Raw genomic sequence first — 11,028 nt, 5'->3', positions numbered from 1 at the left:
TGGAATTCTCTGCCACAGAAGGCAGTGGAGGCCAATTCACTGGATGTTTTCAAGACAGAGTTAGATTTAGCTCTTGGAGCTAACGGAATCAAGGAATATGGGGAGAAAGCAGGAACGGGGTACTGATTTTGGATGATCAGCCATGATCATATTGAATGGTGGTGGCTCGAATGGCTGAATGGCCTACTCCTGAACCTATTTTCCATGTTCCAATGATTGATTTTTGACAAATACAACCATCTGCCTTTGGTCAAGTTATCACGGATCATTGGAGGTCCCTTGATGCCCTTTGACTTCAGGTTTACCTTGCCTCATTAATGCCACACTGGGTCAAACACTGCCTTAACGTCAAGTGTAGTTAAATTCACCTTACCACTGGATTAAGATCAAAGCTCTGATGATGGTGTTACTTTTTTTTCCCCGAATAAAAAAAATAGTAAAAGCAAAATTTGGAATGTGCTCATTTCGTAACATGTGTCACGGAAAAAATCCACTTCAAAATGAACAGGTCCATTCTTACGATTCGGTAAACCATTATCAACCTCATATTCATTTACTAAAATCTATACATTTGGTAAAATCCCTATAACGAAGTAAAAGTCGCGATTAAATCACCTCTGACAGTTCAGGCGTGCAGAGAGTCTTCGCTACTTGCAAGCACTCAGTCTTTCTTGGATTTCCAACTCTCGTTAATTCGATCATGCACACACGCATCAAAGTGTTTTCCAAATGCCTGTGAAAAGCAATTTTATGAAAAAATGCCACATCAGAGAAGTTATATCAATTCAGTTAGTTAATGGATGAAATATTTTTCATCCATGCAAGAGAGTGGTCGCAAACCATAAAAAAAACTAATTGTAAGTCAAAGGATAATTTTATTGAACCTTGTGGTGCCTGTACACTCTGCTGTGTTGCTGCTTGCAAGTAACAGATAATAAAGCTATCAACAGAATATTATTGAAGGCCGTAAAGCACAGGTAATGGTGATGTCTGGTGTAACAACTTAGCAAAAGGTGTCACATTTCATGCACCATTTCCATTATGGTAGATATATATGCATATGTTCTGCTTAATGTTAAATCTAGTCCATCAAGTAGCATTGCATGCATTCTCCAAACTCACTACCTGCTGATTGAGTAAAATGTGGAAAATGCACCATTTTAACCAGTTCCTTCAAGGATTTACTGACATATTCAACAATTGCTTCCTTTGGTTCCTAGTTCCTTACATAAATCTCTGACAACAACAGATTAAAATGTCTGTTTCTTACATGGAGTAAATAATTGGCATTATACTAATCAAGGACCTTTCCCATCCCGGACATTCCTTCTTCTCCGGGTTCCCATTGGGCAGAAGGTACAGAAGCTTGAAAGCACACGCCACTAGACTTGGGAACAGCTTGCTCTCCTCTGTTATCAGTTTCATTCCATAACTAGGATACAAGCACAGTCCCAAATTCCCAACCTACATCATTGCAGATATTGAACTTCTCCTGTGGAACTACATTGCTGAAAAAGTATACACTGCGCTCTGGAGATCTTCTCCTTGCTCTACTTTATGTACTTGTGTTTGGCTTAATTGTATTATCTGACTTGAGTAGATAATGCACAAACAAAACTTTTCACTGTACCTCATATTTCTGGAGTCATACAACATGGAAACAGGCGTACTTGCCCATACTTGCCCCATCTACACTAGTTCCACCTGCCTGCATTTGGCCCATATCCCTCTAAACCTTTCCTATCCATGTGCCTGCCCCTATACCCTTTAAATGGTGTAATAGTACCTGCCTCAACTACCTCCTCTGGCAACTCGTTCCATATACTCACCACTCTCTATGTGAAAAAGTTACCCCTCAGGTTCATATTTAATCTTTCCCCTCTCACCTTAAACCTCTATCCTCTGGTTCATGAACCCCTAACACTGAGTAAAAGACTTTGTCCATGTAGTTGAGTTTTTAAGTTTAGAGATACAGACCCTTCGGCCCACCACCGAGTCTACATCAACTAGCGATCCCCGCACATTAACACTATCCTGCACACAGTATGGACAATTTACATTCTTACCAAGCTAATTAACCTACAAACTTGTGTGTCTTTGCAGTGTGGGAGGAAACCCACACGGTCACGGGGAGAACGTACAAACTCCTTACAGACAGCAGCCATAGTCTGAGTGCCAGAGACCCGGGTCTCTGGCACTATGAGCGCTATAAGGCAGTAACTCTACCACTGTGCCACCGTGCTGCCCATCCACTCTACATCATTTTATACACTTCTATAAGATCACCCCACATTCTTCTGTGCTGCGTTTAAGAGGGAACTGCAGATCTGGAGAATCAAGGTTACATTTGCAGCAGCATATACACAACTTTCTATAAGATCAAACCCCCTTCGCTCCACATTTTCTTCTGCGCTGCATTCATCTGAATAATAGTCTAGCAAACAAAGAGAAACTCATCACTATTCACCAAGATCTTTCCTTAGACCATTAGAGATGTTGAAGTTATGACCACATTATTTAGCGACCAAAAATGAAATATGAATGTAATATAAATCTCATACGTTATTTAAAAGCAGTTGAAACATAGCATGAACATTAAGAAAAATCTCGAGTCCCGACCCAAAATATCATCTGACCATTTCCCTCCACAGATGCTGCCTGACTCTCTGAATTCCTCCAGCACTTTGCGTTTTGCTCAAGGTTACAACATCAGTCAGTCCATTCAGTTTACTGTCACGTGTACCGAGGTACAGTGAAAAGCTTTTGTTGCGTGTTATCCAGTCAGTGGAAAGACTATACATGATTACGATCGATCCATTTACAGTGTATGGATACATGATAAGGGAATAATGTTTAGTGCAAGGTAAAGCCAGCAAAATCTGATCAAGGATAGTCCGAGGGTCACCAATGAGATAGATAGTAGTTCAGGACTGGTCTCTGCTTGTGGTAGGATGATTAATGTGGCAGGTTGTGAGAGGATCTTCTTATCGAGTCCACACACAAGATTAGAAGTTGTTCAGCCAGAGCTGAACACACTATGGCATCTGCATACAATGGTGTCTGTCTTGTCGCTTCTTGTGCGTGGTGGTGGAAAGATTAGTGGAAACAGGGCCGCGACGTGAACGCTCTTTCCTTGACCCCCTGTGGGAGGATGACATCTGACGTTCCTTGTGTCTCTCTTTAAAAAAAATCTTGTTCTGTTCTATCTTGTTGTGCCTTCTCTCATTATTGCCTTATTTGGTAGATTTAAAAATAAGAACCTCATACATGCAAGTGATGTCACCATTGGACTCTGAAATGGTGAAATGAGCTGGAAAATTAGGGCAGCAGATTTATTATCTCCTAAGTTACAAGCATGGCCAAGTTAAATAGTCACGGGCATCTAAAATATGCCCAAACTGAATTGTTCTACTAATCATTATTTACTGACGTATGCTTCCGTCTTGTGCAGATAAGTAATTCGAGACAAAAATGACCTTTGTTGCCAGATAATTGAGTCTCTTCAACAAGTGGAAATTCAGACCTGCTCAATTACCCACCAAAATTACCTTCAGAGCAAAGTGTCCAACTCAGAGACGTGAAAAAAAGAACAATAAAATTACTTAACCAAGCCATATGCAAGTACAACAGGTAGTGCAAAGAGAATGGAGGTTTACAAGAGTGCAACAATTGTAGTGGATAATCCTCTTCTGGGAGCAGCACGTAAGAGTTTAGTTTGACTCTGTTTATTATTGTCACGTGTACCGAGGCACAGTGAAAAGCCTTTTGGTGCGTGCTACCCAGTCAGTGAAATGACTATATACGATTACAATCAAGCCGTCCACAGTGTGGTTGAATTTTGGTTGAAGGGGTCAATCTACCCAGTATATACATGGTATATACACAGTAATATATAAATTAATAACCCCTATACTAGCGGAAATAGTCCTTACTGCAATCGTTTAGACAAGAGAATTCAAGAGTGTTTAATTGTCAGAAGTACTGACACTAGAACAACTAAATTTTTACTTGCTGTAACATAATGGACCTATAAACATAAAAAAGCTCAATAAATAATAAAAACAACAGTGCAAAAAACAAAGTCCCAAGGCACAAAATGTGTGAGATTTGTGAAGTCAGGGGAGGGAATATAGGTGGAAGGGAATGGAGGGAAGGGGAAGGGGAGAAATGGGTGCAAATCCTGATGGGGCAGAGGGAAGAGGGGGTGGAGCTGGAGCAATTACATGCCCTGTTGTTCTCTGATCTGAAGATAGCATCTCCATCTGTACTGCTTCTCACTCACCAACCCCTTACTGATGTGCCTGTTGGTATTTTCATCAACAACAGGCAATGTAAATTGTAGAGAAGTTACACTTCTCACTGGAGTTTAGAAGGATGAGGGGGCATCTTATAGAAACATATAAAATTATAAAAAGGACTGGACAAGCTAGATGCAGGAAAAATGTTTCCAACGTTGGGCAAGTCCAGAACCAGGGGCCACAGTCTTAGAATAAAGGGGTAGCCATTTAAGACTGAGGTGAGAAAAAACGTATTCACCCAGAGAGTTGTGAATTTGTGGAATTCCCTGCCACAGAGGGCAGTGGAGGCCAAATTACTGGATGGATTTAAGAGAGAGTTAGATAGAGCTCTAGGAGCTAGTGGAATCAAGGGATATGGGGAAAAGGCAGGCACGGGTTATTGATTGGGGACGATTAGCCATGATCACAATGAATGGTGGTGCTGGCTCAAAGGGCCGAATGGCCTCCTCCTGCTATTTTCTATGTTTCTAGAAGGACTGCAGATGCTGATAGTACACAAAAGGACACAAATTGCCTCAACAGGGCAGGCTCTGCTCAGCCGAGACCGATCTTCAGACTCTAATGTATATCTGTATGCCATGTTGTCACTCTATGTCATGTCACTGTCATGTTATACTTGGCCGATAAGCGTATTCATCATAACTTTCTTGATTTCAGTTCAGTTCTCTCCAGTTTAGTTTTTTGTCACGTGTACTGAGGTACAGTGAAAGACTTTTGTTGCGACCTATCCTGCCAGCAGAAAGACAATACACGATTGCAATCGTGCTATTTTCAGCGTATGGACACATAATAAGGAAATAACATTAAGTGCAAGGTAAAGCCAACAACGTCTTAAGAAGGGTCTCAACCCGAAACGTCACCCATTCCTTCTATCCAGAGATGCTGCTTGTCCCGCTGAGTTACTCCAACATTTTGTGACTACCCTCGGCCCAAGTTGTAATTCAGCATCTACAGTTCCTTCCTACACAAAGTCCAATCAAAGAGGTCAAAAGTGTTCTATTGTCACATGTCCCAGATAGAACAATTAAATTCTTACTTGCTGCAGCACAGATAGAGCTCTCGAGGCTAGCGGAATCAAGCGAAATGGGAAGAAGGCAGGCAAGGGTTACTGCTTTTGGATGATCAGCCATGACCACAAGGAATGGCGGTGAAGGCTCGAAGGGCCAAATGGCCTCCTCCTGCACCTATTTCCTATGTTTCTATGTAACAGATATATATTAACCCTTGGTAGGCAAAAATGCTGGAGAAACTCAGCGGGTGAGGCAGTATCTATGGAGCGAAGGAAATAGGCTTCAGGCTAAAGAAGGGTTTTGACCCGAAACGTTGCCTATTTCCTTCGCTCCATAGATGCTGCCTCACCCGCTGAGTTTCTCCAGCATTTTTGTCTACCTTCGATTTTCCACCATCTGCAGTTCCTTCTTAAATATATTAACCCTTGCCCTTAGTTGAAAGCAAATGGGAGAGGAGATGAGCCAGGTAAAACCTGGAATGTAAAAGGCTGATAAAATCTGGGACCATCATTGAGAGCCCCTACTGTCTCCCTCTGAGCAATGCCAGCTATAAGATCTTTGATGCCAGGCACTGGCCAGGTGATGAGCTTGGCACTTTTGTTGGGATGACTTCAGGTACAACTTGGCCTCCAGTATAGGTCCCGCCCCCTTGCCGTCTCACCATTGGAGGAGGCTGAACGATGGGCAGCGCTAACGTCCAATGGGTAGCGACGTTACAACGTGATTGAGTCCATTGGATGTGAACGATCGGCCCATTGGCTGCGCTGCCACGAGCTCTTGACCAATGGGAGACGGTGATTGCGGCGGTCCCGCCCTTCCTCCCTTCAGACCAAGGGTGTGGCAGATCCAAAACTAGAGTTAAACTCAGATATTCGACCAACACCCCACTGAAACCACGAAGCAAACATCGTCGATGCACCGTATCAACCTACTCTCGAGCAGAAAACTTGACAGTTTTGACGGTTAATGCGATTATAAATCACAGCAGCTTTTTGGGGGACTGATTGACTGTCGACGCGTCCAATCGGCGACTGAGGAGGGTGATTGACGGGGCGTTCCACCAATCGGGCCGGGGGGACGTTCCCGCTGCCGGGTGCTCCCGCCCTCCTCTGATGATTGACGGCGACCGCGGCCAATGGGAAGTTCGGACGGCCGGCGGAAGGCCCGCCCACTTGTTTAACGGGCGGGACGAGGGGCCAATGGACGGCGGTGTTGGCGCAGGCGGATGGGGCGGGGCGACCAATCAGATGACGGGGGCGGGTGGAGAGAAGTTCCCGCCCACTTCCAGTGAAGTTTTCGTCCGTCAGTTGGCGAATGAATGGGGAGGAGGCGGCGGGGTTTTCCCTTGAGGCGAACACGACAGTTTTAAAGTTTAATTTTGTTTCCCCCTCTCCCTCTCCCCCCCTGACTGGATCCGGATCCGGGTTTGTAATCTGTCCCCGAGCGGGGTTTTCGGTTGCGGGTCCGTTCGCCATTGTTTGGAGCCGCGGCTGAGGGAAGGGGGAGATGGCGGAGCTGGTGCAGCGTCTCGGCGCCTGTTTCCCCGCCTGCCGCTCCAGCCAGAGTGAGCGGGCTCAGCGCCGCCGCAGCCGACAGATCGACGCGTCGCTGGCCCGCGAACGGCGCTACGTGAGGCGCCTGGTCAAGATCCTGCTGCTCGGCGCCGGCGAGAGCGGCAAGAGCACCTTCCTCAAGCAGATGAGGATCATCCACGGCAAGGACTTCGACAGCAAGGCGCTGGAGGAGTTCAGGGACACTATCTTCGAAAATGTCATTAAGGTACATATGTGTAAATTCTGTGTGTGTGTACACATATAGGGACATGTCTGTTGTGTGTGTTTACATGTACTTTGCGTGTGTACTTTGCGGGTGTGTGTACATTGCGTGTGCATGTGTACATTGTGTGTGCGTGTGTACATTGTGTGTGCGTGTGTACATTGTGTGTGTGTGTACGTGTGTACATTGTGTGTGCGTGTGTACATTGTGTGTGCGTGTGTACATTGTGTGTGCGTGTGTACATTGTGTGTGCGTGTGTACATTGTGTGTGCGTGTGTACATTGTGTGCGTGTGTACATTGTGTGTTCGTGTGTACATTGTGTGTGTGTGTGTACATTTTGCGTGTGCGCACAAAACGTGTGTACAAAGCGTGTGTGTACATTGCCTGTGTATGTACATGTAAATTGTGTGTACATTGTGCGTGTGTATGTGTATAGTGTGTACATGAACATTGTGTGTGTGTGTACATTGTGCGTGTGTATTCATTGCGTCTACATGTAAATTGCATGTGTACATTGTGCGTGTGTGCATGTGTGGGGGGGTTGCACATAAGGTCATCGGGTCAAAGGGCGTGACACATGGAACGGCTCGATCCGTGGAGGACATGGCAGCTTCCGGCCTACACTGTTAATACACGAAACGCGTACTTTCTTACCTGTGTAAAAACTGCTGAAATGGTCAATTTTGTGCTGTAAATAAATGTGGAAATCGGGGTAACCGTGAGAGACATCTATCCTACTTCAGAATTCCAAACGTGAGGAGAAAGTATGGTAGAGAGAAGCGACAGCTGAAGGGACAACATCAGCCAAAGTGGTTGACGAACATTGGTTGTGCAGATATCAAAATTGAAAATATTGGGAATTATCGCCTTTGCTCACTACATTTCATCAAAAGTAAGGCATTATTTGTGTTTTTTCTTAATTCCTTTGGTATCTTAAAAAGTTTCAGAAGTGATAAATCTGACTGTAAATTTTTTAAATCGCCCAAGTGGGTTTTTACATGCAAAAAGAAAACGCTTCTGAAGCTAAATTTATCATTTTAAAAAATTGCAAACCATACGTGGTTTTGAATTACATTTTACTCGGATGCAAGCGAAGGAATGGCATAATTGTAAGCTGTTAAAGTGGACATAATCAATCTCAGCAAATTGACAATTTTGAAAAAGAAAACGCTTCTGAAGCTAAATTTATCATTTAAAAAAATCTCCCGACTTAACGAGTGGTGTGAGGAAAAGTAAGTTGTCTATCATTAAGCTATTGAGATGTATATTTTGGCAAATAATAAAATGTCCTGACAGCTTAAACACCCATTCACTTTCAAATATATTGTCAATTTGTTGAGGTTGATTATGTCCAATTAACAGCTAACAATTAAACCATTCCTTGTCTTGCATCTGAGTAAAATGTAATTCAAAACCCACATTTTTTTATTATTATTTTTTTTAATGATAATTTTATCTTCAGAAACATTTTCCTTTTGCATGTAAAAACCCACTTGAGAACTATGGGCGATTTAAAAATTTTACAGCCAGATTTATCACTTTTGAAACTTTTTAGATACCAAAGGAATCAAGAAAAAACACAAATAATGCCTTACTTTTGATGAAATGCAGTGAGCAAACGCGATAATTCCCAATATTTTCAATCTTGATATCTGCACGGCCGTATGTTCCCCAACCACTTTAGCTGTTGTTGTCCCTTCAGCTGTTGCTTCTCTCTACCATAATTTCTCCTCACTTTTGGAATTCTGAAGTAGGATAGATGTCTCTCACAGTTACCCTGATTTCCACACTTATTTACCATTTTGGCGGTTTTTAACAGGTCCGTGACATTGGAAGCCATGGAAAGTGCTTACCTGCAGTTCATCGCGTGTACTCCAGTTGGCGTTGCGTAGCAACAGTACGGGTCACGGGTCGTGACCTGGACTGCCGTGCAACCTCCCTATAGTGCGTGTGTACAGTGTGCTTTTGATTAGAACATTGGTTGATTTAATTCAAACTGTAAATCCCTACTAAAGTCATCTTTCAAAAAAAGTTAATGCAGTGACAAAACCTCCCAAATCTCTATCTTCAGTGATTATCTTTATGACCAGTCTCCAGAAGGGCCCCGGCCCGAAACATTGCCTGTTTATTGCCCTCTAGAGATGCTGCCTGATCCACTGGGTTCCTCCAGCACTTTGTGTTTTGCTGGGAGAAGTAAATAATTATTTTGTGGCTCTAGTTTACTCTTGGGGGAGAGTGTGTGTACGGTGCCCTCCATAATGTTTGGGACAAACATTTATTTATTTATGAATATCATTTATTTATTTCCCTCTGTATCCCACAATTTGAGATTTGTAATTTAAAAAAAATCACATGTGGTTAAAGTACATATTGTCAGATTTTAATAAAGGGTATTTTTTTTATACATTTGGGTTTTACCATGGAGAAATTACAGCTGTGTTCATACATAGTCCCCCCCCCCCCCCCCCCCCCCCCCCCCCCCCCCCCCCCCCCCCCATTTCAGGGCACCATATGTTTGGGACACATGGCTTCACAGGTGTTTGTAATTTCTCAGGTGTGTTTAAATGCCTCCTTAATGTAGGTATAAGAAAGCTCTCAGAACCTAGTATTTGATCCAGTCTTTCCATCACATTTGGAAACTTTTATTGCTGTTTATCAACATGAGGACCAAAGTTGTGCTAATGAAAGTCAAAGAAGCCATTATGAGACTGAGAAACAAGAATAAAACTGTTAGAGACATCAGCCAAACCTTAGGCTTACCAAAATCAACTGTTTGGAACATCATTAAGAAGAAAGAGAGCATCGATGAGCTTACTAATCGCAAAGGGACTAAGGAAGATCTCCACACCTGGTGAAAGAAGAGTTTTCTCTATAATAAAGAAAAATCCCGAAACACCTGTCCGACAGATCAGAAACACTCTTCGGGATTCAGGCGTGGTTATGTCTATGACCACTGTCTGCAGAAGACTTCATGAACAGAAATACAGTGGTTACACTGCTAGATGCAAACCACTGGTTAGCCACAAAAATAGGATGGCCAGTTTAGTTTTCCAAGAAGTATTTAAAAGAGCAACCACAGTTCTGAAAAAAGGTCTGGTGGACTGATAAGACGAAGATGAACTAATATTAAAGTGATGGCAAGAGCAAAGTATGGAGGAGAGTGGGAACTGCCCAAGATCCAAAGCATACCACCCCATCTGTGAAACATGGTGGTGAGAATGTTATGACCTGTGCATGTATGGCTGCTGAAGGTACTGGCTCACTTACCTTCATTGATGATACAACTGCTGATGGCCGTAGTATAATGAATTCTGAAGCGTATAGACCCATCCTATCTGCTTAAGTTCAAACAAATGCCTGAAAACTCATTGTCCGGCAGTTCATTCTACAGCTAGACAATGATCCCGAACATACTGCTAAAGCAACAAAGGAGTTTTTCAAAGCAAAAAAAGGGTAAATTCTTGAGTGGCCAAGTCAATCACCCAATCTGAACCCAATTGAGCATGCCTTTTATGCTGAAAATAAAACTGAAGGGGACTAGCCCCCAAAACAAGCATAAGCTAAAGATGGCTGCAATACAGGCCTGGCAGAGTATCACCAGAGAAGATGCAACTGGTGGTGTCCATGGATCGCAGACCTTACCTTACCGCTTACCTTCAAGCAGTCATTGCATGCAAAGGATATCCATCAAAATACTAAACATGACCACTTTCATTTACATGACACAGCTATGTCCCAAACATTAAGTTACTATGTCCCAAGTGCCCTGAAATGGAGGGGAGCCTATGTATAAACACTGCTGTAATTTCTGCATGGCGAAACCAAAATGTATAAATGATGGGTCTTTGTCCCAAACATTATGGAGGACACTGTATCTGGAAAAAGTCAGCAATACCGTTAACCCCCCCCCCACCATGCTGTTTCTGAAGCGGATTTTGTCAGT

The 11,028-nt window shown here is 43.2% G+C and overlaps 1 protein-coding gene across 1 annotated transcript in view; it reads left to right on the top strand.

The window, feature by feature from the left end:
* Window positions 1-6,584: 6,584 nt before the first annotated feature.
* Window positions 6,585-11,028, top strand: part of gna12a (guanine nucleotide binding protein (G protein) alpha 12a) — a 50,423-nt gene continuing 45,979 nt past the window's right edge. Inside the window, exon 1 of the mRNA XM_055651012.1 lies at window positions 6,585-7,087. Coding sequence (XP_055506987.1) covers window positions 6,815-7,087 — 273 coding nt within the window. The 5' untranslated portion in view covers window positions 6,585-6,814. The remainder of the gene's footprint in view (window positions 7,088-11,028) is intronic.

Source organism: Leucoraja erinacea, chromosome 20, assembly GCF_028641065.1.
Source record: "Leucoraja erinacea ecotype New England chromosome 20, Leri_hhj_1, whole genome shotgun sequence".
Classification (NCBI taxonomy): Eukaryota; Metazoa; Chordata; class Chondrichthyes; order Rajiformes; family Rajidae; genus Leucoraja; species Leucoraja erinaceus.
Note: the sequence above shows the minus strand (reverse complement) of the source record. Positions and strands in the feature narration are given on the sequence as shown.